Source organism: Myotis brandtii, unplaced genomic scaffold (genome assembly GCF_000412655.1).
Source record: "Myotis brandtii unplaced genomic scaffold, ASM41265v1 scaffold124, whole genome shotgun sequence".
Taxonomy (NCBI): Eukaryota; Metazoa; Chordata; class Mammalia; order Chiroptera; family Vespertilionidae; genus Myotis; species Myotis brandtii.
In genome coordinates this window covers 1,237,139-1,264,887 of record NW_005354334.1, presented here as the reverse complement: position 1 = coordinate 1,264,887, position 27,749 = coordinate 1,237,139, and the positions used below count along the sequence as shown (strand labels likewise).

Genomic DNA, 27,749 nt, shown 5'->3' with positions numbered 1-27,749 from the left:
TGGGTGGTCGTGGGCTTGTTGGCATAAACCTTAGACTTCAAAAAACCCCAAAGAAAAAAGTCCAACGGCGTTAAATCGCAGGATCTGAGTGATTGTTGAGAAACAAATGCATCCACAACTTGTCACTGTTAGGTGCGGATTTTGGGCTGGAGGCATCATTGGACCATTCTTCGAAAATGCGGCTGCTCCGGCAACAACAGTTAATGGTGCTCACTATCATGACAAGATAATCCAGTTTTTTATGCCTAAATTGCAAGATATAGATGTGGACGACATGTGGTTTCAACAAGACGGTGCCACATGCCATGCAGCCCGAGAAACAAATCAATTACTGCATGAGTCATTTCCTGGTCGTGTAATTTCCCGTCTTGGTGATCAGAATTGGCCGCCCAGTTCATGCGATTTAACGCCGTTGGACTTTTTTCTTTGGGGTTTTTTGAAGTCTAAGGTTTATGCCAACAAGCCCACGACCACCCACACCTTGAAGGAGGAAATTGAGTGCTGTATCAACGATATTCAGCCACATTTATGCAAAAGTTCATGGAAAATTTCAACAAAAGAACACGTATGTGCCAGCAAAGCCATGGAGGCCATTTACCCAATATGCTATTCCATACATAACCCTATACTGTGTACTTTATGAATCAATAAAAAAATTACAATTTTTAATTATAAACCTGTGTTTTCTATCAAAATTACTTCTTGTGTGAATTTTGGGACACCCTTATAGTAAGGATGAAAAAAAATATTTAAAACCACCACTGAATACAACTATTGTGATGTAGTATAGTCTATCCTAATTTCAGATTTTACTATCATGTTTCCTCAAATAGGCAGCAAATATTTCTCCTTAAGGGCAGCAAATACCTAGTACATAATAGGCACTCAATATTTATTGAATGACTGGGATCATTGGCTAGATTTTGGTAAGTTAGCATTCACTTTTTCATGAATGTGTGTGTGCACACTTTTATGTTTTAATCACCACATATGGTTTAAGCTTCATTTTCTTAAACTTTATTTCAATGAAATCATGTTGTATTTATTGTGCTATGCCTACCTTCTTACACTCAACAATATGTTTGTAAAATTCATCCACTCTGTTTTATGCTTCCTTGCTGTACAATTATTCATTGTATGAATGTATCACAATTATTTGTTTGTTCTTTTGCTGATTAATACTTGGGTTGTTCCTAGGTTTGAACTATTATTTATAATGCATAGACAGTATTGTTGGTTCATATAATCTGCACATCTTCCACTTTCTTGATAATGACAAACAGGTTTCCCAAGCCAGTGTACATTTCCTCCAGTAGTGTGTGAGCTCCTGCTGCTCACCTCTTCACTACTACTTCGATATTATTTGATTTGTAAAGTTTAGGAAATTTAATGGATGAGGTAGAAACTATTCCAGAATATAAAAGGAGGTCTTTGCTGACAGTCACTTTGATGTATGTTCAATAAGGCCGTTAATTTTGTATCAAGAGTATACAGCATATGAAAAAAGAAACCTTAAACAGTTTATGTTGAGGGAGGGAGGGAGAGAGGTAAATGGATACATGCATAGATACTAGAATTTGAAAGAAGAAAAAAAAAAGAGAGATGGGGTAGCTAATAGAAACTGACTATAAAACCTATGTAGTAGTATGACTGAAGTAAATTCTGGAACATTTTTACATTCATGTTTACAAAAAAGCCTTATAATTTTTATCATCTCTATCATCATCAGCTTTCCTAAATGAGAAGTTAAAAGGCTCAAATCTTTAAAAAGACTGAGGAGGACAACTGGGAGGCAGCATGGTGGTGGGTGTGAAAGAAGTCCAGAATGTCAGCGCAATAGTAAATTCTACCTAAAATTAATTTTTCTAAATATTGATCTATTTTTATAATTTAACTCTAAAATTTCATGCTACTTTCCACTTTTGTGGTTTAACATCACCTCATTCATTTCTTCTTAGAAATTCTCCATATGAAATATAAATTTTAAAAGTTTATTTTTAAAATTATGCCTAATACATATTTGATATTAGTTTCCCTCCCACCCTCTAATTAAGTATATGATAACAGGCTCTTGGTTCCCTATGTATTCATTTGGTCAAACTACAAGAAGTAACAATTCTTTGTGACATCAGGAATAGTTACTGTGCTAATAATTATAATGCAGCACCTCAGAAAATTATGACTCCATGAGAGAAATAAACAGCAGGAGCTGGTCAGACTAATAAGCTTTCATCTAAAATTTTTTAAAATTAATATTCAGAAACATGCAAAAAGTATGTGTATGTAGATATACTGCTGAATTCATTATCTTTTGTGTTTTCAAAGAAGTTTTAGCAAATGAAAAGAGTTCACCTTTAACATTTTAAAGTGTCGTGGATTGTGCTCTGCCTCCCTCTCTGTTCCTATAAAAGCAGCCTGCACGTAACACTCGGTAGGTGTTAATTAATGATGTTGGCTGTGCATAGGCTGCACACACATGCACACACTTCAGTGAGGCTTAAGAGTGTTTGGCATAAAGATTGATTTTTAAGATTACTTGATAGCACCACCTGTCCATTCCCTACCAATCGCTGCGGGGAGGGATCCAACAAAGGGGGATGTGGGGATGAAGTCAGGGTGATGTAAGGAAGGTTCTTGCCTGTCCGTCTAGCCTAGGGAACCATGGATTGGCTAGAGGGAGGAAGCCACTGTAAGCATGTGTAAACTTGGAAGGTTAAAAATCCCTAAAGAGTTCCCTCTCTATTGTGCCCCTTGTTCCCTCTCACTCTCTTGCTCCATGACCTGCACTTGTCCATGTGCTAGCTGCCATGTGGCCATAAGCAGCTGCATGGCCCATGGCTATGAGGACCCCACAGGCAATGGACTGCAACTGGGAGCACAAGTTAAGCTAGCCAGATGCTGGACTGGACTGTGCTTTGATATGGAGCAGAAATTCTGGGCAGTGGCCTTAACCCTGCTGAATACAAGGCTGAACTTTTCCCATGGCGGGACAAAGGGAAATGGGTCATTGGAAAACAAGGGGTTTTAATTCCATAAAAATAAAGATCACCTATTATTAAGAAAAGAAAAAAAAAAGATTACTTGATAGCCAGAGTGAAAGCTAAGGCACTTACTTAGCAGACAGATACAAATGACTTTTTTTTTTTATTGTATATGTACTTTAGACACAATGCTCTAATAAGAGAATTAAGATAACTTATAAAAAAAATTCTTTTTTCTTACATTTCAACTCAGACTTTGTTTAAAGAAATTATAATTAAACACCAGCGTTCTTAATTAAGACTTGGAAAATGTGAATTCTAACTCAATCTTACTTCATTAAATCCTAAAAATGGTATACTGAAATACCTTTGCCATTCAGTTCAGCAAGACAATAATATAGCATAGTCTTAGTATTAATTGAGAATCAATTTTTGAAGATTCATCTCTGAAAAGTTCCTTGGTATCTTTTCTCAAAAAATCTTTTTAGAGTCTCCACGAACTTAAATATTAAGACCAACCTATACAACAGTTGTCAAAATGCAACTAAATAGAGAGAAGTCAGTATAAAAAATCTATTTCACATATAATTGGTAAGAACTTGAAGAGGCAAAGAGCAATAACACAATTCCTATATCATTATAAAAATTCATGGAGAGTCACACATCCATTCATTGAGATCTATTTTGAAAGCAAGTAATTTCTAAAACTCCTAGAGATGTGCTTTAAAGAACAATATTTAGAAGCACAGTAAAGAATGAACAAATTATACAACCTTTTAACTTTGTAAAATTATAGGCCTTGTAAGTATGAACAAGCCCTTAAACTGTACTGCACAATCTTTTCACAGGTCCCTGTCAAATTGCCCATGATAACCCATCCAAATAGTCACAACTCTATAAAATTCCTCCCTTTCCCAACCTCTGCATTCTTCACAGGAACCCTGATTCCTACTTCAGAGAGAAACATAAGACATCTATGGAAGATAAAATCTCCCCTTTTTTACTCTCTCCACTATTAAATGTAGAATTATAAGTAATTGTTTCTAATCACTTCAGTATCTCATAATTCAAGTTCAGTTATAGCTAATTAAGGGCAAAGGAAAGGAAGAAGATTCATTACAGCAGAAGGTAAGACTTTTTCAAGTAAAGAAAGCTGTAGATATGTCATAAGCTTAAGGTCTCTAAAGACGTGAATGGAAAGAATATCTAATGATGAAATCCTAGGACTAGTATTGGTTGTTAGAAAGGGAATTATAATTTGTTACTTAAAATTTTTAATGTTAAGAATTCCGAAGAAAGGTAGAAGTTTTATTTTTTTTTAAAAAGTATATATATTTCAGAGAGGAAGGGAGAGAGGGGCAGAAAAATCAATGACGAGAGAGAATCAGTGATCGATTGCCTCCTGCATGCTCCACACTGGGGATCAAGCCTGCAACCCTGGCATGTGCCCTGACTGAGAATCAAACTGTGACCTCTTGGTTCATAGGTCAATGCTCAACCACTGAGGCACAGCAGCTGGGCTAGAAGTTTTTAATACTGGAAAAATTATAATATCATTGAGATAATGACATATAAGAATTATATAAGCTTTAAGTTTTATTATGTTTGACCATAAGAAAGCCCCTTAATTTCTGTTGATGTCAATTTCTTGATCTAGAAAAAGGAGCAGACAATTGCAGAATGCCCTTTTATATATGACATGCTTTTATTTTTTGTTCTACTGTGTTCTTTTTGTGGACAGAGGAAACAATATGCTGTATGTGGGTTTTTCCTTTAATACATTAAAATAAAACCTTGAATTTTGCTGTTGAAGGTTTCCAATCATTAATCATTATAAACCAGACTCTCATTTTTATTTTCTCCAGGTAACTATTACTAGAGCCTATAAAGACTAATGGCAAATAAATAAATTCTTTTTATAAAGTAAGCTGGAAAGCTGAGTTATGAATACTTTCCTGCTGAGTTCTGAAATTGATACTGTCTAGAAGCAGGAATCGTTGATATACTCTTTCTTAGTGAACAAAAGGTGATTCAGAATAAACGCTAAAGTCAAAACAATTATAACTTGCCCTAGCCGGATTGGCTCAGTGGATAGAATGTCGGCCCGCAGATTGAGGGGTCCCAGGTTCGATTCCAGTCTGGGCACGTACCTTGGTTCTAAGTTCCCTGGGCCCTGGTCGGGGTGCATGCAGAAGGCAACCAAAGAGCCCATAGTTCTCAGTGTATGCCAGCCACAGGTGTTAAGAATTTTAGATGCCTTAGAAAACTAAATGAAAAATATTACTGAAAATCCCCAAACTATTCCATTGATGAGTTAATGAAATGATTAAATTACTTAAATTTATCAGAATTCTCAGTAAATAATGCTCCAAATAAACAGCAAATGTCTTTATTACAATGTGATTTTTAAAGTTAATTGTGAGCTTTAAATTTATATGATTTAAAAAATAAAATATCAACATTCTTCCTAAAAAGTTAAAACACAAATTCATGATGCAGATTTATTCATGAGTATATTCTTAGCCTGCCTTTCAGATTCAGTAGCTTAATATCTTTATCTGTTTGAAATGTTATGCCTTTGTGATACAGACATGGAGAAAGAACACATGGAGGAACAAAGGGAAAAGCAGTTTATTAAAAAACTTCACAGAAATTAAATGTTCTTTATGTTCAATAAGTATATTCACCTAAGAGCTATAATTAAGGATTCCATAATATGAGGTAGATTATCCAGCAAAACTAAAATATTTTAGGAATAATATTAACTTAGATTACTGATTAATGACATATGGTACATTGCATAATCAGTTAGTCAAGTTATTTAAGATCTATGACCAAATTAGCATTTATTCCCCTGCCTTTATCAATCTTTTGCAGGATACCTACAATGTTTCACATACTGGGTTAGGTTTGAGAAATACAAAGACAGTTATTCACAGTTAAGAGAAAAGCATGAAGGAAAATATTTAAGTAATAAACACAATTAAATTTTCAGAGTAAAATGGAAGCACAAATAAAGAATTTAAGTTTTACCTAGAGGGGTTAGAAAAAAAGATTCATGGTCATATTTCCCAGAATGTCCTTCAAGTCCTTATTTGTATTTATTACATGAACAAAGAAAAAAACAGTATGTACTTTACTGTTTAGATTTCTGATGGATTCCCTTCCTTAGCAACTCTATTAAGAAAAAAACTTATGTAACATAAACTATATAAATTTGAAAATGTGTAATTGATGAGATTTAATAGTTCTGTACACCCCAGAAACCACCAACATAATAAAGATACCAAACATTTCATCACAATGAAGATTACTCATGTTCCCTTGCATGTCATCTCTTCCTTGCCTCTAGCCCTAGACAACCCACTGTTTTCTGTCACTATAGATTAGTTTGCATTTCATATCTGTGGATTCATGCAGTATGTATTCTCTTATATCTAGCTTCTTTAACTCAGTCTAATGATTTTGAGATCCATCAATAGTAGCAGGTATGTTAAGTGACTTATTCTTCTTTACTACTGAGTAGTATCCCATTGTATGGCTACATTACTATTTTTACTTTAAATCCATTCATATTTAGAGACATTTGATATGTTTCTAGTTTGGGGCTATTGTGAATATAGCATGTATAGAAATACACCAGCCCTTTCCTGAAGCTGATTTTAATGTAAAACTTTTCTAATTAACCTTGCAATAAATAATCACCCAAATCACAAAATGAGAAAAAAAATCAGAGCTAAAAGAAATATGTTATAAAAAAAATTTGGAAAAGACTATGAAGAAATTATGTCATAGCAATAAAGAGGAAAAAAGGCACTAGACCTTCATGTAAGATTTATGCAATTGAGCCTACTCTCAGAAATCATTAAGTATTTTCACCTGTAGGCTTAGCTATTGATCAATTTTAACATCAAATTACTTTTTAAAAAGTTGCCTGTGATTTCCACACATTTATGGTTCCCTGAAAAATTAGAACCCATCAACATCTTTACTAAAATTTAAAATGCAATTTACTCATGATCCAGGTGCAGGTAAAATGCATGAAAGCCTACATATAAAAGCAAAAGCTATGTTACATCAGTAAAATTACAAAAATGAGTCATGAAAAAAACAACCACCATGACTGTTAAATATTCATACATCAAAAAAGAAGCACAAAGCTTCTTGTGGCAGAGCATTATATTCAGTTTAAAGTCTGCCTTCATGCAAGAAAATTCCAAATATTTACATTTATAGTGCAGGATCAGGAAAGCACGAGTTCCACAGATGCAGTTTAAAATTGGGTCATGGAATGGCAGTTGATAAGACACAGCTCGTGCGTCTACTGATAGTGGTATTAATTTCTGTAATCCAATAGATTTCTCATATCAGTCAAAATTTTTTGACAATTATACTTTTTTTAAAAAGCCTCTATATAATAATGAAACATCTATAAATCACCAGACATTTGCTAAATAAATCACTAAAGTTACACTATTTCCTATATTTTTATATACTTACATTATTTTATAAGCAGAAGATTGTGGTTACATATAAATTATAAAATAACTGAATTATTTCCATAAAATTATCTTAAATGACTTCTAAACAGCATTCAGGTAACAACAGAAATAATTTATTGCTCCAGTTTATTAGTCCAACTGCTCAAGATCAAAATAAAGTTTATTCCAATTATTTTAGGAATAAAAGATGCTTTTGTATCAAACTATTTCATACTTAAAGTAAATCATGCTAGCCTATGTATATGTGTATGTGTGTATATGTACACATGTCCATATAGCTCTGATTTAAAATTCAACTTGAAGTGATAACAGCACAGTTTCTTTCTTAAAAATTTTTTAAAATATATTTTATTGATTTTTTTTACAGAGAGGAAGGGAGAGTGATAGAGAGTTAGAAACATCGATGAGAGAGAAACATCAATCAGCTGCCTCCTGCACACTCCCCACTGGGGATGTGCCCGAAACCAAGGTACATGCCCTTGACCGGAATCGAACCCGGGACCCTTCAGTCCGCAGGCTGACGCTCTATCCACTGAGCCAAACAGGTCAGGGCAACAGCACAGTTTCTTAAGAAGTGCAATTATTCTACTCAGCAGGAAAAAGATTATTCACCTTTAAATAGTATTTACCTTTTAATTTCCTCCCAGCCAAGGGAAATATCCCCCAATTTGTACCAGGGACAATTTTGATTAGAAACAGAGAAAGTTCTGAGGACTTAAGCTTGGTTGCAAAGAAGAAAACTAGAAAAATAAAAACTAAAATTCAAAAAGATTAAATGACAATTTAGTAGATGGCAGAACTGGAAACACTATCAATCTGCAATATTTCCAGGATATATCATTATTTATATTAATTTTAAAATGAACTATATTTCTTCAATAAACAATGTACTTATTTGCTTAATTTCTAAAACAATGGCTCCAATTACTACTCCCATTACCCATTTATTTTTATTCTGATTTAGTGTGTACTCCATTATTTTTCACAAGTTGTGTACCTTTGTGCATTCTATTTTCTCCACCATATTAAAAGCTCTTTACTGGCATGAATCTTTTTTAGAGTTCATGATAGTGCTACACAATAACATTTATTTTCAACTATGTATTTAGGACATCTTTACAATGGAGTATTTTCATGTAACAGCGATAATTACTGTCTCTAAAAACAGCAGTTTCATTTATTCTTATATACACATGTGCAACAGATTAATTGAGAGTTAAAGAATCTTATTTTTACTTATTGGCTGATAATTTTAAAACTCAATATTGAAAAACGTAGGGTAAATACAAAGACCTGAAAAACCCTTTAATATAATTCATCAATGCTTAACCTAATTTATATCACTGAACTAAACATTTATTTTAAATGCCAGACATGAATAGTTCCCGAATAGTTCCCTCTTGACTATAACTGCTATAAATACACTTTGATTACTTACACAATTTCACAGCATGTATGTATTAATACATACTTAACTAACCAACTTACATTTCAAAATATTATAGAATTATTGCTATTTTTTTCAGCATTTATAATCAGAACAATGAATTCTTCATCCATTACATAAAAATAGTGTGGCAGAATTAGAATCACTAATATACAAACAAGTCCATGCATGTATTTGGACATCCTTTCCATTTACACTTGAAGTCAATGAAATAAACAATATCTATTTCACTTCATAAACACTGGCTTTGCCAAACCAGAATTCCATATCATTTTATATATTTATTTATTCATTAGTGAGCAAGAATCCAAGTTTCTTTATCCTATATAATCCTATATAATAAAAGCCTAATATGCTAAGTGTCCAGTTGTCTGTTCTACCAATCAAAGTGTAATATGCTAATGATATGCTAAGGCCGCTCAACCGCTCGCTATAACATGCACTGACTACCAGGGGGCAGACAGTCGACTGGTCGACCAGTCGCTATGATGTGCACTGACCATCAGGTGGCAGACAGTCAACCGGTCGACCAGTCGCTATGACATGCACTGACCACTAGGGGGCAGACGCTCCAACAGGTAGGTTAGCTTGCTGCTGGGGTCTGGCCAATCGGGATTGAGCTAGATGGGCCGGACATGCCCTGGAGCCCTCCCACGGTCCTTCCCCAGCTGGCCAACCTCCCAGCTCCCTCCCTGGCCCCGATTATGCACCGGTGGAGTCCCTCAGCCTGGCCTGCGCCCTCTCACAATCCAGGACCCCTTGGGAGATGTCAGAGAGCTGGTTTCGGCCCAATCCCACAGGCCAGGCCAAGAGACCCCACTGGTGTACGAATTCGTGCACTGGGCCTCTAGTATCATATAAGATAGTATGTCAAATAAGATTCTTAAGTATGCATCTTTCCAATAACAGAACTAATTATATAATAACCAGCATTAATTTTATTTCTGTAAAAGAACATAGTTGAACTCTTACCATTCACAACAGCATGGATGGACATGGATAGCATTATGCTAAGCGAAATAAGCCAGTCAGAAAAAGATAAATATCACATGACCTTACTGTTAAGAGATCAACCAAAAGACTTGTATGCATGCATATAAGCATAACCCATGGACACAGACACTAGGGGTGTGGGAGCATGTGCGGGGGTGGGGTGGTGGCTGGGGAGAGATCAATGGGAGAAAAAGGAGACATATGTAATACTATATGTAATACTTTAAATAATAAAGAATTTTTAAAAAAAGAAACATGAAATATAGAGAGCAAGTAAGGTGTAAAAAGTTTCAACAGGTGGAGTGAGAGAATATTCCAGAAGGGCGCTTAGGCCAGGAACTACATCTACCTTCTAGGGAAGGAACTGCTAAGAGTTAATTAAAAATTAGTGTTGTTTCCACATCTGCCATCACTAAAGCTCCTCTTCCAATGATCGACAGTGACCTGAAGCCTTCACACAGTACTAAGAGGACTTATGAACTCAAAATTTATGAAACTGTGAGCATTCAGAAAATAATCAAGTACATTATTAAGAAGTGGAAAATAAGTCATAAAAAATTAAAGATTCAATTTAAACAACAAAAAAGGCATAGTTATTTAATTTTAACATGTATTAATTTGAATTATATATTTTCTCTGGTGTATTAAAAGGCACAAATATTTAATTTCATGTAATCATTTTCTTCAAGCTTCTACTACCTAACTTTTAACCAGTATATCCCATATCAATTATTCCCTAACCTCAAGCAGTAACATCTACAAACAGAAAAAAAACTTCTGTTTATCCCTATAAATTATAAAGGGTGTAAATTTAATATGAAGTTCTTCAATACTATAAAGCCATTTAAATATATCAGCAATTTAAAATGTGCACAGCTATGTAGACAAAGCTAATTACTGAAAGAAAGGACTAAGATAGCCATATTAAGGAGAAAAAAAGAACTAATTTTTTAATTACTTTTGAGAGGAACATGTAATTATACAGGCCAAAGATGTTCATTTCTGAAATGTTTAAATGTTTTGTTTTGTTTTTATTTTAGAAAGAAAGGAAAAAAGGGACAAATATCAATCCTGACTAGGGATCAAACCCGCAACCTGAGTACGTGCTCTGACTGGGAATCAAACTGGCAACCTTTTGGTGCACGGGACGATGCTCAACCAACTGAGCCACACCAATCAGGGATAATACTTCTGTTTATTTAAAATCACATTCCCTAGCATATTCCAATCACAACTTTACTGATTTCTAAAAATGAAATACAATTTTCTTCTTTGATCTAAAAGATGTCAAACTTCCCATAAGTTATTTTGCCAAAGTTCCAGAGCAAAAGAGTTTTAAAATGTTGCTTATATCAAAAGTCTGTTTGGATAGTTCTAAAGAGAAATCCATAACTGAAGTGCTTTGAATGCTTTTTGGAAAAACAGAAAAAAGACCAGGTATTTAATGTTCCCACAAAGCGATTCTTTCATTTCTATATGCAAGAGAGAGCCTGGGATTTAAAAAGTTCATAACAACAAAGCCTCACTACGTCCCATTTAGCAGTTTTATCTATCGTCTGTTACCAGATGTTAGCATTATGTAAGATCGTTTCCTCCTATTAGGAAGAGTTCCTAAGATCCAGTAAAAGCTGGTAAAACTGAAATCTAACCTACTTTTTTCAAAAGATTTCCATGGATTTAAATTTAACTAAATATGCTAGCAAACACTTTGCTTTTTAAGTGTTAAAATAAAAATCTGTAAAATAGACATACATTTCTCAAATTTACTTCTCTAACAGTGAATTCCTTATAATAAACCCACACAAAAAATTATTCATTTAGAGTATATTTATAAAATGTAAGTAAACTGATTATTCCAATGTATAAGTTTAATAAAACACAAATGTGAATTTTAAAACATGTTATTTATAAGAAAAAGATTTCTTGTATTTATAAAACTGCCATGTGTAGTTTTCTATTATCCTTCATTCTTTGAAGGATAATAGAAAACTACATTCTCAAGATGGAAGTTTAATAAATTAATTAAAATAGAAGACATTCAAAACTTTTTAAAAAGAGAAATCTAATTTCTGGGTTCTTTCAAACTGCCAATTGTCATAAAATACAATGAGAAATACATTTCAAATACACTCACAAGTCAACTACATAACATCCCATTTACAGACTTTTATGTTATTCCTGCAATTCAAATATAGGCACTATACTTTTCCTACAATTATTTGGAAAAATCAATAAGAAGTTCACAGAAAGTTAATTTCAAATAAAAGGGTAAGAAAACATACATTCTTATGAAAATTATATGCATAAGCAGGACACAAATGAACACATTTCATCACATGATTTATAGTAATAAATTACTTCTTATACTAATATTTGAGACTACTAACTTCATTTTTCTTAAAAAAGGTTTAAAAGTATAAAAATCAGGCTGTATTCACTATGCTCAATTTTCCATGGAACTATAATTTCCATTAAATTACATGAAAATAAAGTGGCTATAAATATTACAGATAAATGAAATTTAAAAAACGAACATCATAGCCTGAAGATTTTCTACTGTATACCTTGTAAGAACAGAGTAAATGGATATGATAAAAACACTATAATAATGGACTGTGGTTTCATCAAAATAATAATCATATTAACTAGACATTACCCTAACTTCAAGGTTCATTAGTACACAGGAAATAAAATTACTCTGCTCATAACAACCAGAGCAACATGAAACAATAAATCACTATGGGTGTTTCTTCTATTTTACCATTAAGTGAAACTCAAAACAAAAGTACACAAAAGAGGTATCTCTTATGTTCAAACCATGGGTAATTCAAGAATACCTGAACTAAACAAGATTAAAAAATACTTTTGATAGCCTTAAATTCTAAAAATAAACACAGGATAGTAATGATCAATGCTCTCCAAGTACATGCCATCAATCATTCACAATTACTCTGTAGAAGTCTTTATAATATATATTGTTAAAATTAATCATATAAAATATAAATAAGTGGTTCATTCTTGAAAACTAACATTGTAAGCTATGGTGTTTAATAAGAACATTAAATATGAAAATGCAAATTATAAACATACAGCACTAGAATTTTATAAATAAAGTTAATATCCTAGCAAAGAAAGAACTAGCATCTATTCCCCCAGACATAATAGTTAATGTTCCAGAAAAAGGAAGGAAAGGAAGAATAAATAAGACTAACCTTACCACCACTGCTACAGACAAGTTATGACTGAAAGCTGTAGTTTTAATACTTTTTTCTATTTCTTTCTCTTATCATAAATGAATATGTTTATGACCTTATGTAATATCTGGTTTATGTGCACAAATCACTATTGGAAACATTGCCTATTATAAAAAGGCTTTGTCTTGTGTGTTTATACCAAAATAGAACTCATGTAAAAAGTGAATTATAAACTCAATGGAGAAAATAAGCAATAAAAGTTATCCTAGTTATATAATAGAATTAAATTCCTAGGAGACTTTAAGGGTGAAATTTAAAGTATTTGTTTTGGGCTCAAAAAATATAAATCTAGGGAAAATCAGAATAAATCTAATTAAATTAAATATACTCAAAAGTTTTCTATATTTTGCGTACATATATGTAGCAAAGGAGAAGCAGGACGTACAAAATTTTTGCAATATATCTATATCCACGTTCTTGCTTTCTTTTTGCATACAACAGTATATGACAGAAAATGGTGAGGATGACAATGGCTTTGTGACAAATAGGAATGGACTCAATGCAGACGTAGTAGGCCAATCTAGCTTTTGAGAAGGTAATGGTTTTTATGAATGGTTTTACTGAATTGCAAAAATGTATTTGGACTGCCCTAGCTGGTTTGGCTCAGTGGATAGAGCATTGGTTTGTGGACTGAAGGGCGCCAGGTTTGATTCTGGTCAAGGGCACATGCCCGGGTTGTGGGCTTGATCCCCCGTGTGGGGTGTGCAGGAGGCAGCTGATCAATGATTCTCTCTCACATTGATATTTCTATCTCTCTCTCCCTCTCCCTTCTTCTCTGAAATAAAAAAATATATTTTTTAAAAAAATGAAATAAAAATGTATTTGGACAGACTTCGAAACTTTAAAAAACTGTGTTCATAAACGTTCTTATTCAGAGATAGTACTTTAATAAAACCTAATTAAAAAGATACAGATATATTTAATTAAACGCCCCAATTTCTTAGAAACTAACTTACTTTCCTCTAAAAATATAATTTGTGATAGCAGAGGAAAAGAACTATCATTTCCTATAATTTCTTAGTTAAGACTAGTATGGCCCATATTTCCACCAGTTCTACTAAATGTGCAGAGCTGTCATACAGGCCCATGTTAGTGTCTTAGCCTAGAACGGACAATGCTAACACTAAAAGGGAAATCAGTCTGAAAATCATAATCTTTAACAACAGTTTATAAGTGTATCACTGATATTTCAACACTTACGGCTATCATAACATATGTTTCCTAGAGCCCTGCCCGTTTGAAGCAGCACTTCCTGGTCTTTGCTATTTAGTAGCTGCACCAGTGGTGAAATCAATCCAGCATCCACACACGGAATTCGCATAAACTCTGAAAATAAGAGACATATTTAATTAAAAATTTAAAAATTCACAAGTTACACAAATCATGTTCCTTAATAAAATAAATACTTATTATTAAAATGTTTAAGATGGCTTACTATTTGAAGAGTACATTTCTGTTCAAAATTACCATTGGTACTCTACTACATACTTCATGAAAAAAGTACACAAAAATTAGTGGAGTCGTATTTTCCTTTGCTGACAGTCTGCCATAAACCAAAAAATTTTTTAATTAATTTACTTTATACCTAATTTATCACCATCTTCTTATAATAATTGGATGTGCTTATAAAGCAGCATGTTGATGGTGGAGAAACTGGTAATGGTCTTTCCATGAGCCTGATAATTAAAGTACAGCAGGTCCTCAAACAACTTGTTCCGTTCAATGCTGTTTTGTTATAATGCTGATGAGATGCAGTAGAAATCTAACTCTTGTTTATATCAGATTAGCCTATGGTAAAATCGGTTTTGTCATCCATTGTTTCACCACAGTTCCATGAACCTATTAATAACACTAAGTAAGGACTACTATACTACAGTTATAAACTAAGCCATCAAATTGCATAATTTTCACTCTATGTTCTCTAAAAATTAAAAATACAGCATTTTTTAAAAGATTCAAGTGAATCATCCTATATAATAAAAGGCTAATATGCAAATCAACTGAAGAGCGGTACAACCGGTCACTATGATGCACAATGACCAGCAGGGGACAGATGCTCAACGCAGGAGCTGCCCCTGGTGGTCAGTGTGCTCCTACAGGGGGAGCGCTGCTCAGCCAGAAGCCGGGCTCGCGGCCGGTGAGCGCGGTGGCCGGAGCCTCTCCCGCCTCCGCAGCAGCATTAAGCCATCAGTCAGATATCCCCCAAGGGCTCCCAGGCTGCCAGAGGGAGCAGGCCGGGCTGAGGGAACCCCCCTCCCAGTGCACGAATTTCATGCACTAGGCCTCTAGTTATAAATAAATCCTTTTCCATTGATAAGACTCAAAAGAACCATCTATTCCTTATCTTCATTCCTATTCTTTATTAAAATTCATTTCATGGATCACTCATATCTGCTGTTGTACCCATACATTTGGTCTAAAGCACCAAACGTATTCTTATACTTCAAACATTTTTCTTTCCTTGGCTTTATAATATACCATTCTAAATTTAACAACTCCCAATGATATCATCATAGTCATGATTAGACAAACTTTTATACAGTGTCTCATGAGGTACTAACAAAATTTAAGGATATGAAGATAACTAGTTGATGAAAGTTCTCTAATTAGGGCTATTATGTGAACTGTTTGTTACCTTTGAAGCAGCTTCTTTTCCCCCTAACATAGCTATAAGTCAAGAGGTATTCCTCTCTACCTAAATAAAGGATTGCATTTCTATCATATTTCTTACTTACCTCTAGATTACTGAAAATCCTCTATAATTTAAACTCAAAGATTAAGAGTACTTTCTTACTTCTAAAGCTAACCTTTAAGTATATTGTCAATGTTTTGTTTTGAACTCAGTAGTATGAGATATTCTATTACCTACTGAAAATTATGCTATATACTTCCATGAATTCAATGACTATAGAAGATGACACATCAGTCTACTTGTCTACCTCTTAAATTAATAATTACTTTAGAATCTTTATAAATTTCAAACCTTAAAATAACTTGTCATCAACTCAAATTAATCAAATTAAAGGCAGATATTCATTATTCTTTTCATCTCTCTCAATGCCTAGATTCCAACAGGGGCATATTTAAATGACTACAAAAATTTAGGAACAGAATGATTTGCATTATTTTCATAAATGGAATCTGTAGTTATATCTTATTGTTTTGCTTGTTTGTTTTGTTGTTAGTATTCTTCAGGCAATGGCAGCATTGATGAATTACTATTTTTCTTTGCTTTTATGTTCTAATTGTCTATATCAACCTATCTTTCAAATTTTTGATGCTATAATCGATATTCAGTGTTCTTGAAATGATAAAGGGTAAATAATTACAGGAAAATTGTGGATCAAGTAAAACTGTTCTGAACTGAATTTTTTATATTTTATTCCAAAGCATATAAAGAATACTTTAACCCAGCCAGAGTGGCTCAGTGGTTGAGCACTGACACGTGAACCAGGAGGTCATAGTTCGACTCTAGTCATGCCTGGGTTGTGGGCCCAATTCCCAGTGGGGTGTACAGGAGGCAATCAATCAATGATTCTCTTTCTCGTCATTGATGTTTCCATCTCTCTCTCCCTCTCTCTGAAACCAATTAAGAAAAACAAAAACAAAAAACCTTAAACATACACAATGTTATATTTCAATTAGCTCTATTTAAAAAAAGAATAAAGATAAAATTAGTATATTCCTCAGCTTTTTCAGTCAATGTAAAAGCAACATTGCCAGTCACTGGAGAAAGTAAAGGTCTTCCAAAACCTTTTGCTTTTCAGGCAATTTACTTTTTAAGTAAGCAGTGCAGCCCTCATTAGCTAGTATTGAAAACATGAAGTTACCTACTTCAGATGGATAAATGTGAAAACATACCAGTAATTTTTCAGGAATATGTTTAAAATAATATATATCATTGATCTACATACAGAAATATAGATACTATTACAGAATGACTGTGATGGTCATCCTCTCTCAAAGTGGTACCTACTATCTACATCCCTAGTTTCTGGAAATCTATATTGTGATTCTAATGAGATTAAAAATCAACTACTTGATCTTAAAAATAACGCTGCTTTGCATCTAAGAGTCAGATAGTGGTGGTCTAGATTAACAAACCATTTCTGAGGGGGATCTATTTTCAAACTAAATCTGCTTCAGAAGTTCTTTGTTGTCCTGAGGTAATCACTATCTATTCACAGCAATTCAAATCTGCTTGAAGTACATGAAATATTTCAAGACCTGAACATTTATGACTAGCTGAAATCCAAAGCACAGTATAGTGATAATATAATTACAATAGCTAGTCGTGATTTACATATAAAAACCTTACTGAAGCCTGAAAGACATTTTGAGAACCTCTAAACAAATGAAAAGAATTTCATGGTAATTTTCTTTTTGGTAATACATTTATGAACAAGTTGTTTTACTGGGCCCAAAACAACATACATTAGTTTCGTACAATGCCACCTGCCATAGTGATTATACAAATGAGGTCAGAATTTTAAAAAAAATTTTCTTTAAAGTATAACATATGCAACTTACTAAAATAAAATGCCTAAAAATAATATCAAATCATAAATTGAGACAAACTAAAGGTATTACATTTAGTATGGCCCTCCCTTAATGTTAAAAACTGCTTTAAGTCAGGGTTTTCTCAAATTGACCAAATTAAAAAATCATATGCAAATATTTCTGCTACAATAAATTCTTGCAAAGAATCTCTTATTAGATGTAAACTATATGTAATGGGATGGATTAGCTATTATATGATCTAAGCTTTGTTGTCATTATTATTTTTCCAGAGTATTTTTAAATGGAAATTTAAAAAATAAATGTTTCCCTTAAAGGTAAATGCAGAAAACAGAACATATATTCTAATTGCTCTGTTGCTGTCAAGTGCCAATGTCAGGAGGATAGACCAGACTAAAAATAAATAGTTCAAACCTGGGTACAACACAAACAATATATACACTGAAAAGAATAAGCTAAGCTCTCTGTGACAATAAAGATAAATGTCTCAGTGGCAAGTTTAAGAATCCTATAACCAAAGTAATAAATGATATAGGTACAGCAAGGACTAGCAGTGTTTTCCTTTAATTCAACTCTAAAAGAAGGGAATAGCAGATGTGAAATGTATAAATAAAATGACTATAAATATAGTCATTTTTAACAATTACATGAAAAAGGCAAAGAAAATATAAAAAAATTAAAAATGTCTAATCTACAAAATTAAAACATAAATTAATAAAACATACTGACAATTAAGGTGTAAAACTGAAGATGTTCCCAGCAGAAAAGTTCTTGAGGAAAACCTCACCATTTTTGGCTACTTCAGCTATGATGTTAGCTACTTTGGCTGTACAGGAAGACTGTGGAATCAACAGACTTGAAAACAATTGAAGTATCCCACTTCCTTGGATTTTTTCACTTGTTTCCATATCTGAAAGAGATATATACAAAGAGCTTTAATAAAAATCTTCAACAATAGCCTGACAATTTTATATACAATACATTCTTCAAGAATTCTCACCATCCAAATAAAAATTTGTTCAGTATAGATTCAAATGTATGCAATTTATATAAAATTACCTTCATTTCCACAACCTCCTTTTGAGTTTTTATTTGTATAAAACACTTTATAATGCAATCTTTTCTCTATCTACAGATTATAAAGGAATTCTTTTTGAATATACCATTTGTATACTAAACTTACTTTTCAATGTCAGTTCCAAGCCTGTCTATTCAGAGTAGGAATGTCTTTTTTTCTATCTCCCTTCTGAATTCTGTAACAGTGTATTATTTTTACATATGTTTACACACTTGGAATGATTATAAAATCAGTGTTTATTAACATACTAGAGGCCCGATGCATGATATTTGTGCAAAAGTAGGCCTTTGCTGCCTCAGACCTTCGCAGCACCGGCTGCCTCGGCTTCGTCCAGAAAGTCATCTGGATAGTCGTTCCGTCATTTGCATATTATGCTTTTATTATTATAGATAGTTCATTTTCAAGATTTAAAAGAATCTACAGAAATGAATAATTTTTTTGTAAATGCCTGTTTTCAAACTGATGACCATTCTGGTCCAAGCACTACTGATAATGCAAAGCAATGGAATCACAAACATCAAAAATCATTTCATTTGTCGACTTCATTTCATACGCATCCTCAATTTGTGGACTGCTGCCGGTTTTGTACCATAAACTTTATCTTTTATGTATTTCCATAAAAGAAAAACAAAAAGTCTAGTGTCACTTTAGGATAAATTTTCTTTGTTCAAAGCTTAGCCTGACTTCACATTATTTCAAATCAGTTAAACCTGAAAAGGAGTGAAAATTAGGAGTTTTTTTGGACACTATATATAAGCTGGGGCAAAAGTAGGTTTACAGTTGTCTACTTTTGCCCCACCCAGTATATATAAATTCTATGGTTTCCTATATACTATCATAAATTTTTAAAATAATAATTAAATGAGCAAAAAAACCCACCTCATATCACTTTATATGGAGAGATAGAGGAAACTACAGTTCTATATGACTACTACCTTTTTCATTCAACTCTTCAAACCACCACTAAGGACGAAAAGAAGTAGTGAACAGATTTAGTGATATAGAAAGTCAAGAGACCCCCTACTTCTTTCTTTGATAAAATATATATATAAAGAACCTTTCAATGAAACCAAGTTACTTCATGTATCTATTATTAAAAGCATGACCTATTAAAAGATAACAAGAACATCTGGAATGATTATGCAAATAAAGAAAAACTCAAGGAAAGAAAACTTAAAATTGCTATTTGATGCTGAACAATGAAGAAGCATAGCAGCCCTGTCCGGTTTGGCTCAATGGGTAGAGTGTCGGCTTGTGAACTGTGTGTCCTGAGTTCACTTCCAGTCAAGGGCACATGCCCAGATTATGGGCTCGATCCCTAGTAGGGGGCGTGCACGAGGCAGCCAATCAATGATTCTCTCTCATCACTGATATTTCAATCTTTCTCTCTCTCTCTCTCTCTCTCTCTCACTCTCTCCCTTCCACTCTCTGAAATCAATAAAAACATTAAAAAAAAAATCTCTGAAATCAATAAAAACATTAAAAAAAAAAAAGAGAGACATAGCATATGTTTAAAGATAGAGTGGTAAGCTCATTAAAAAATTCAATTTAAAATTGTTTCTACTAGTATGTGTAGATCCTCTATCTTTACATACTTTATATATACAAACTAATAAGAGAGAACACTGAAGATTTCTTAAGTAAATAGTAGCTAATGTGATCAACAGAGTAGAAAAATAATTTTAATAAAATAATTTGAGAAATTCTACAAAAATAATGCCTTTCTTTACAGTAAGTGCCAATTAGTGCAGTTTTTCAAACTGCACTATCCATTAGAAACTCTGAAATGGATTTGGTGAACAAAATCCAGCAATTTCTCGAAGACAGACCAGAATGAACACCACCAGCCAAAACAACAAAAGAATAGGAAAAATTTTGCCCAGAGTAAGGTAAAAACACTTAGTGAAACTTTGAATTATACATATGCACATGTATAATTAACTGTATGTGTATGCCTACTTTATGTAAAATGTATTTCTAACCACAGGTTCTGGTCAAAAAGTTAAGAACCACTATGCTGTGCACTGCTTGACTACCCAGGGTTACAGAACCATAACACTCCCTTAACATCAAGAGAAGCTAGAGTTGTCAAATGGCTGAAGCAATAGAAAAGTATATAGATAATTATACTTCCATGTATTTATTATCTTTGAAAAAGTAATTTGCAATTCATTTATATGTGTTTATCCATGACATTGATACTACAGATCAATCAAGTAACCAAGATTAGACAATGTTGAAACTCCAACCATGCATTTTCTTTACCTAGCATAAGCATAGTGCATTTTCACACAGCCAGTACTATTTTAGTTTCTGAAATTTTATGTACTACAAAAGACATCTGTAGTACTTAAAACAACCTTATTTATTAGTTGAAATAAACAGATACCCAGAAAAATGAAGCAGACTTGTCTAAAAGTCACCAATCATACTAATCACAGAGCATAAACAGCAACTTCAGATTCTATTGAACTAACAAATTGAAATGTGTGTCACCTGGCAACCACTGGTATTATTTTTTACAACAGAAAACTTAAGCAAAAATAAATGAAACCTGTCCTCTTGTATGCTGTCACTTACTAGATTTCTTACAATTCAGATTACTCAAAATGTCATGTACACATGATGGGGACATAAACATAGCAGTTGTCTTTTTAACAAGCCCATTTATAAAATATAATGTGCCTTTTTGCTTTTGTTCTGTTTCATGGATTAAAATGTTTTTAAGGTACCACCTGAAAACCTCACACCAAATTTCCATTAATTTTTTTTAAGCAAGAAGCCAAAAAGAACTGAACCCAATTTTCCATAGTAAAATCCTTCCTTTTCTAACCAGAAGATGTACTACTACAACTTTAGATTGCCCCAGGGGTCTTATGCCACCATCTGTTGGTGCTAAGACAAAAGAGCAAGAATATGGCATAAGGCATGATCATGATTAAATGTGAAGTCGAGGCACTTATGTGCTTGGAGGCAAGCAGTTAACTGCAAATCACCCATGCGTGTCTCCCTTTGACTATAAGTGAAAGAACGGCTTAACGTCAGAGCTGATGGGGCAAGAGGAAAAAGAAAACAATACGAAATTCTTGTACTCTGATGAGACAGACTTTCCACAGATTATAATCCAAGGAATTGGAAGAAAAGTTATACTAAGATGAATCAAGAATTTGGGAATGGTATTTTTTATGCTATTGTCAGAGAAATCAAAGAAATAAATATAATTGTTTCTCATGTAAATGTGATTTACAATTTTAAAAAATCTAACAGGAATTCTATTTATTTGCTAGCATCTGGATTTCTATATAGGTTTAGAATTTAAATTCAACAGTTGGGAATTACCCTTCTTTCCTGTGGCAGAAATACACAAAGGACCAAATACTGCTTATCACTAAAATGTCACTGTTCAATAAACAATTATAAAGTTTCAGCCTCATTTCATATATACTTTCTGCACTGGCATTACACTGCATTTCAAATGCATAGTGATTTGTGAAACTAAAAGATGTTCTCAGATATCTGTGAATACCCTTGAAATGATTTTAAAAGCACATTAAGAAGTAGTCAGCAGTTAGTGTTTGCAGGTCTAAATAAAGGAAGGGCTACTTATAAAAAAAATCATGAACTGAGCTCAAGAGGCCTATAAAAAGGTAGGCTTTTCATTATTTTTGCCAGTCTACTATAGACATTTTAACTATACGTCTTTTAAATGTTTTCAGGAATCAATTCATTATCTTTCTCCCCCTTCACAGTTAGGTTCGGTCATAAAAAATGTTTGAGTATGACTACAAATTACAGGCACTGGCAGTCCTTGAGTTTTAAAGGATCCATATATGATGGGCAATTGCTCCTCTAAAATAATATCTGTAGAACCTACTGCAGCAGTCATATCCATCACAGCAGCCCTTGCAGTGCAGCAAGCGTTCATTCTGTCCCTATAGTCCTGTGTCCACACTCCATCTGGCCTCCTGGTGGCAATAAGCAGCTTAGTTATGAAACTGCCACTGACAAAAGGGAAAAGAAAACTGAGCAATCAGGTCAGAGAAACTTTAAAGAAGAGTACATCAAGAACCTAGGTTACAATGGCATTATGGGGAGAAGTTAAAGCACCGCTTGTAGAACTTCTCAAGGCCAATAACCTGGTAGAACACAGGAAACAAGCAGAATGGGAATAACTCATAATTTAAGATATAGCTTGAGAAAGGCTGAAGTTCCCCAAAAAGCTGCCAAATAAATACAATAAAAAATTGGCTTTACAGTTAAATACCAAGATGGGGTTTTCAGGTATGCTACTACAATAAATTGAATTTTTGATGTTATGTTAGCATATAGACTTCATGAGGATAAATTAATAAAAAGCATTTGATAACCAATTTATAGTAAACTCCAAGTTAGAAAAACAAAAATAATGACTGCAATTACTATAACTCTCTTGGATTAAAAATGTATTTGTATAAATTGATAGTATGTTTTAAATTAATACAAAATACCTTTTTCAAAAGTAATAAAAATGCCTTTTAAATAAAATCTGTGCAAATAAAGAAATTAAAGGGGGAAAACCCCTCGCGGGGATTTTGCATGCATTTATCAAATTAAAACTCTTACCTTTTGCAATAGCATGGACCAGTCTAGAGGTTATTATGCTAAGGGAAATACTGTAATCCAGTCCGTGAAAGACAAATACCATATGATATCACTTATATGTGTAACCTAATGAACAAAATAAACTGACAAACAAAATAGAATCAGAGACATGGATATATGGAACAGACTGACAGCTGTCAGAGGGTGGAGGTGGGGGGGGCGGGGGCTGCATGAAAGAAAGTGAAGGGATTAGCCAAAGAACAAATATGCATAATCCATAGACACAGACAACAGTGTGATGAGGGGAGGGGGTGTAAAATGGAGACATCTTTAACAGTGTAAACAATATTAAACAATACAAAGTAAAAAAAAAAATTAAGTTTTACTTAGAGTAAAGAATAGTATCTTTATATTACATATCCAGGGAATCCTTATAACAGATTTTGAAGAGGAGATGCAGATTTGGATTGACTGCAAGTCAATGGAATATGACTTAAAAGGAGGGCATGTGTATCCTTGTCTCTGAAGAACTATTCATTTCTCAAGGGGTAAATTTTTAGAATAGGGTGCAACAAGTGACCTTGCCCTGTGCTCAGGCAATCTGATCCAAAGTCAAAGCTTCATTTACTACAGTGATGGCGAACCTTTTGAGCTCGGCGTGTCAGCATTTTGAAAAACCCTAACTTAACTCTGGTGCCGTGTCACATATAGAGATATAGAAATTTTTTGTTATTTGCAACCATAGTAAAACAAAGATTTATATTTTTGATATTTATTTTATAGATTTAAATGCCATTTAACAAAGAAAAATCAACCAAAAAAATGAGTTCGCGTGTCACCTCTGACACGCATGTCATAGGTTCGCCATCACTGATTTACTACAACACAGACAAGTCCCAAATCCTCTCTCCTTTTTCCAACTGAAAACAAAGTATCTGCACTTGGATATACCATAAATAACTCAAATTTAATATTCTTCAAATCAAACTTACCCTCTTCTTTAAAATCATTCTAGTCTTTATCTCGGTGAAAGACAGAGAATCCATCTAAACCACAAGCCTGCCCCAGAATGATTGCAAATTTTTCTCTTTGAGTAAATGCCTTTTTACCACCCACATTCAATGAGAACGTAAGTTCCAGATTCCATCTCACCAGCATCTTGTGCATCTATCCTTTCCTTTCTACATTCATGTTATATCAAGTTCTTAGTTCTGACCTTTATTAAATGCAACAGCCTCCTCAAAAGTCTCCCTAACTCCAGCCACACATTCCTCCCACTGCTCCTATCTGTGATCCACAGATACCAGAATAAACTTCTGGAAATGCAAATTTTATGTCACTCCCTCTTTTAAATCTTTAAATGATTCTCCATAACTTTGTTTGTTTTTGTTAATCCTCACCTGATGATATTTTTCCCATTGCTTTCCAGAGAGAGTGGAAAGGAGGGAGGAAGGAAAACATAAATATGAGAGAGAAGACACATCGACTGGTTACCTCTCACACGAGCCCAGATCATGAAACCTAGGTATATGCTCTTGACTAGGAATCAAAACTGAGACCCTTGGTTTCAAGGGCTGATACTCTAACCATTGAGCAACAACGGCCAGAGCTCCATAATTTTTAATTAAACATTCAAGCACATCCATTAATATTTCCCAATCCTATCTCCTGATACTCTTCCATGACAATCTATACTCCAGCCACCCTAAATTACTTCTAGTAAACAAAATTAATCACCTTACTTATTACTTCCTTACTGCACATGTTCCCTCTCTGAAACACCACACTCCCTATTACTTTAGCTAATTCCTGTTCAGACTCAGTGTGCTCATCTAAAGGTATTTGACTGCTACATTATCTTAAATTTATATCAAAACATTTTTTAAAATTCTGAAAGCATTTTCAGACATATTCTCTCTTCATTTTTAAAACAGGTCATGTGAGATACGCATGCTAGGTCATGTTCTCTTCATATCACAAATAAGGCTCTGTAATAAGATTATACTGGAAAAAGAAAAAGAATCCAGTTTTTATGATGCTTATTCCCTATTCCACTGCTTTTCCTACTGTTAACTGTTATTTTAGAAGACATATGGTGATGACAATACCTTGACCAGATTTGCCAAGTTATTATGTAAAAAAAAATTATTTAACCTATTTTGCAGGAATAAGAACTACAGTGAAGCAAACTAAGTGGTAAGAAAGTGATACGGGTTTAAAATATTTAAAACACGTAAGAGGAATATGCTGAGTATAAGAAGATTAAAATTAGGACATGACAAATGAGAAGGCAATGTTTCTAGAGAAAATGGAAGTATATAAAGTGGGGTAGAGGGAAATAAATAAAATGATATTTCTTTCACTGATGAGACCCTTTTTCCCCCAATAAGGATTTTAAGCAAATAAAAGGAACATGAGATACAGGAAATAAAAGGATGTATGTAGTCATGAAAAGAAAGAGGGCAGAACAAAGACACATTTTACAGTGACTCACTCTCAGAAACAGGTCTTACTAAAACATTAAATTGTGAAAGTCATTTTAGAAAATTACCAGTGATTTTGGTAGTCTTGCAGTCATTTCAATTCTAGGATAATGTAAACTGTGGGAGTCAAATAAGTTCTGTGTGTGGAAATCATCACTAGAATAAGCAGGGAGATCTGTTAGTTTGACTATTTTCTTTAAAATTACCACTAACTAGGTCATAGAGTAGTTGCTAAAAAATTAAGATCTGTATTGTTAGAAAATAAATGAAAGATATCTACTGAGAAAATAAACACCAGGAGGAATTGTGTTAATGACTGTGGTAAAAGCAGAGTGTACAACTAGAATTGTTCACCTAGAAGTTCAAAGTAATTACTGAAAATATAGTTCCTATAGAAAATGTGGATTTCCTCACTTCATATTAAGAAAATGAGAATACAGTAAAACAGAGTAAAGAACATTTTCAGTAAAAGACCCACCTCCATCCTATTGTGAAATACCTTGGTAGGAAATATGAAGTAAACAAAGCTAGAGACCTGGCATATACACGATTGGATTTTTTGAAGACCTTAATTTATTAATGTTTACCAAAAGCCTACAGGAATATATACTGTTCCTGAAATAAACAAATTATTTCCTAAGGAGCATCTTAAAAAAATATTAGCCTAGCTGATATGGCTCAGTGGATAGAGCGTCGGCCTGTGGACCAAACAGTCCTGGGTTCGGTTCCGGTCAAGGGCACATACCTCGGTTGCAGGCTCCTACCCAGCCCAGGCCGGCTCTGGTGCAGGAGGCAACCAATCGATGTGTTTCCCTCACAATGATATTTCTATCTTTCCCTCTCCCACTCTTTCTAAAAACCAACGGAAAAATATACTCGGGTGAGGATTTAAAAAAAAAGTGATCCAAGGAACCCACTTAAGGAAATATTACTCTTTGTAAACAAGTCAATGTGATGCATGCAAAATTTACTCTACTTTTTTCAGGAAAACAAAAAGAAATAACAAAAAGTTACACATACAAGGAAAAAGAGTAAGGAGTCACTTAAAATGGGCATTACCGTAAGTCTGGCCAAAGGAAACAGTTAAATAGCTCATAGTATCATCTTAAATTGAGATATAATTTAAAAATGTCCAACAACAGAGGACTACTACTGTGGACTAGCCATCCAAAATAACATTATGTAATCATTAAAATGCCATTTTAAAAGCTTATCATGTTAAATGCTAAAAATATGGTATAAAAAAGGAACCTACATTTACATGGCATAATTCAAATTTTATAAAATAAAAAAATTATAATTTTTTCTATTTTCTAAATTGTATACAATATGCTCACATTATTTTATAAGAAGAAAACCTATTTCAAATCTGTATATATCAGGGCATACTACTATATACTATGATACTATACTCCAATTGGGCAATTTATTAACTCTCAGTTCACATAACTGTAAAATCTAGAAATAAAGTGAGCTTCCTGAATGATTTTTTAGGGCTCCTGCTCCATTTTTCTGAAGTCTCCTCAACTCACCTTTGTGTTAGCATTATCAGACTAGTTCATATCATAGTAGAAAAATGGCTATAAGTTCCCGGTCATAACAGGCAAGCAACATAGCACAGTTTCTTTCCCCACACCTCCCAACGAGACAAACAAACCCAAAGTCCCATGGTTCACAGCAATTAAACCAATCTGAGTTAATTAGTCTGGCCAGATAAATGCCATACCATGTATTGATTAGTTTGGGCCTAAACAAATTTCAGTGAAAGGACTCTGTGACTTAGGGAGTAAAGATGAGAGTCATCTCACTAAAATCTCGTAGCTTTCCCAAAGTGGAGAGGAAAAAAGAGCAAGGGGGTGGGTGAGGGCAGAGCAGAGACTCTTTAAAAAAAAAAAAAAAAAAAAATATATAT

At 33.5% G+C, this 27,749-nt stretch overlaps 1 protein-coding gene across 10 annotated transcripts in view; it reads right to left on the bottom strand.

Moving 5' to 3' along the window:
- RAP1GDS1 (RAP1, GTP-GDP dissociation stimulator 1) overlaps nt 1-27,749 on the bottom strand; it is a 132,330-nt gene that overhangs the window by 63,961 nt on the left and 40,620 nt on the right. For 9 of the 10 annotated variants that reach the window (XM_014534013.1, XM_014534015.1, XM_005859269.2 and 6 more), the window contains exons 3-4: nt 18,483-18,605; nt 14,378-14,503 (exon numbers count right to left, since the gene is read on the bottom strand). In XM_014534013.1, coding sequence (XP_014389499.1) covers nt 14,378-14,503; nt 18,483-18,605 — 249 coding nt within the window. Of the gene's footprint in view, nt 1-14,377; nt 14,504-18,424; nt 18,606-27,749 lie in introns of those variants that run through there. The other variant, XM_014534018.1, reaches the window with a different exon arrangement.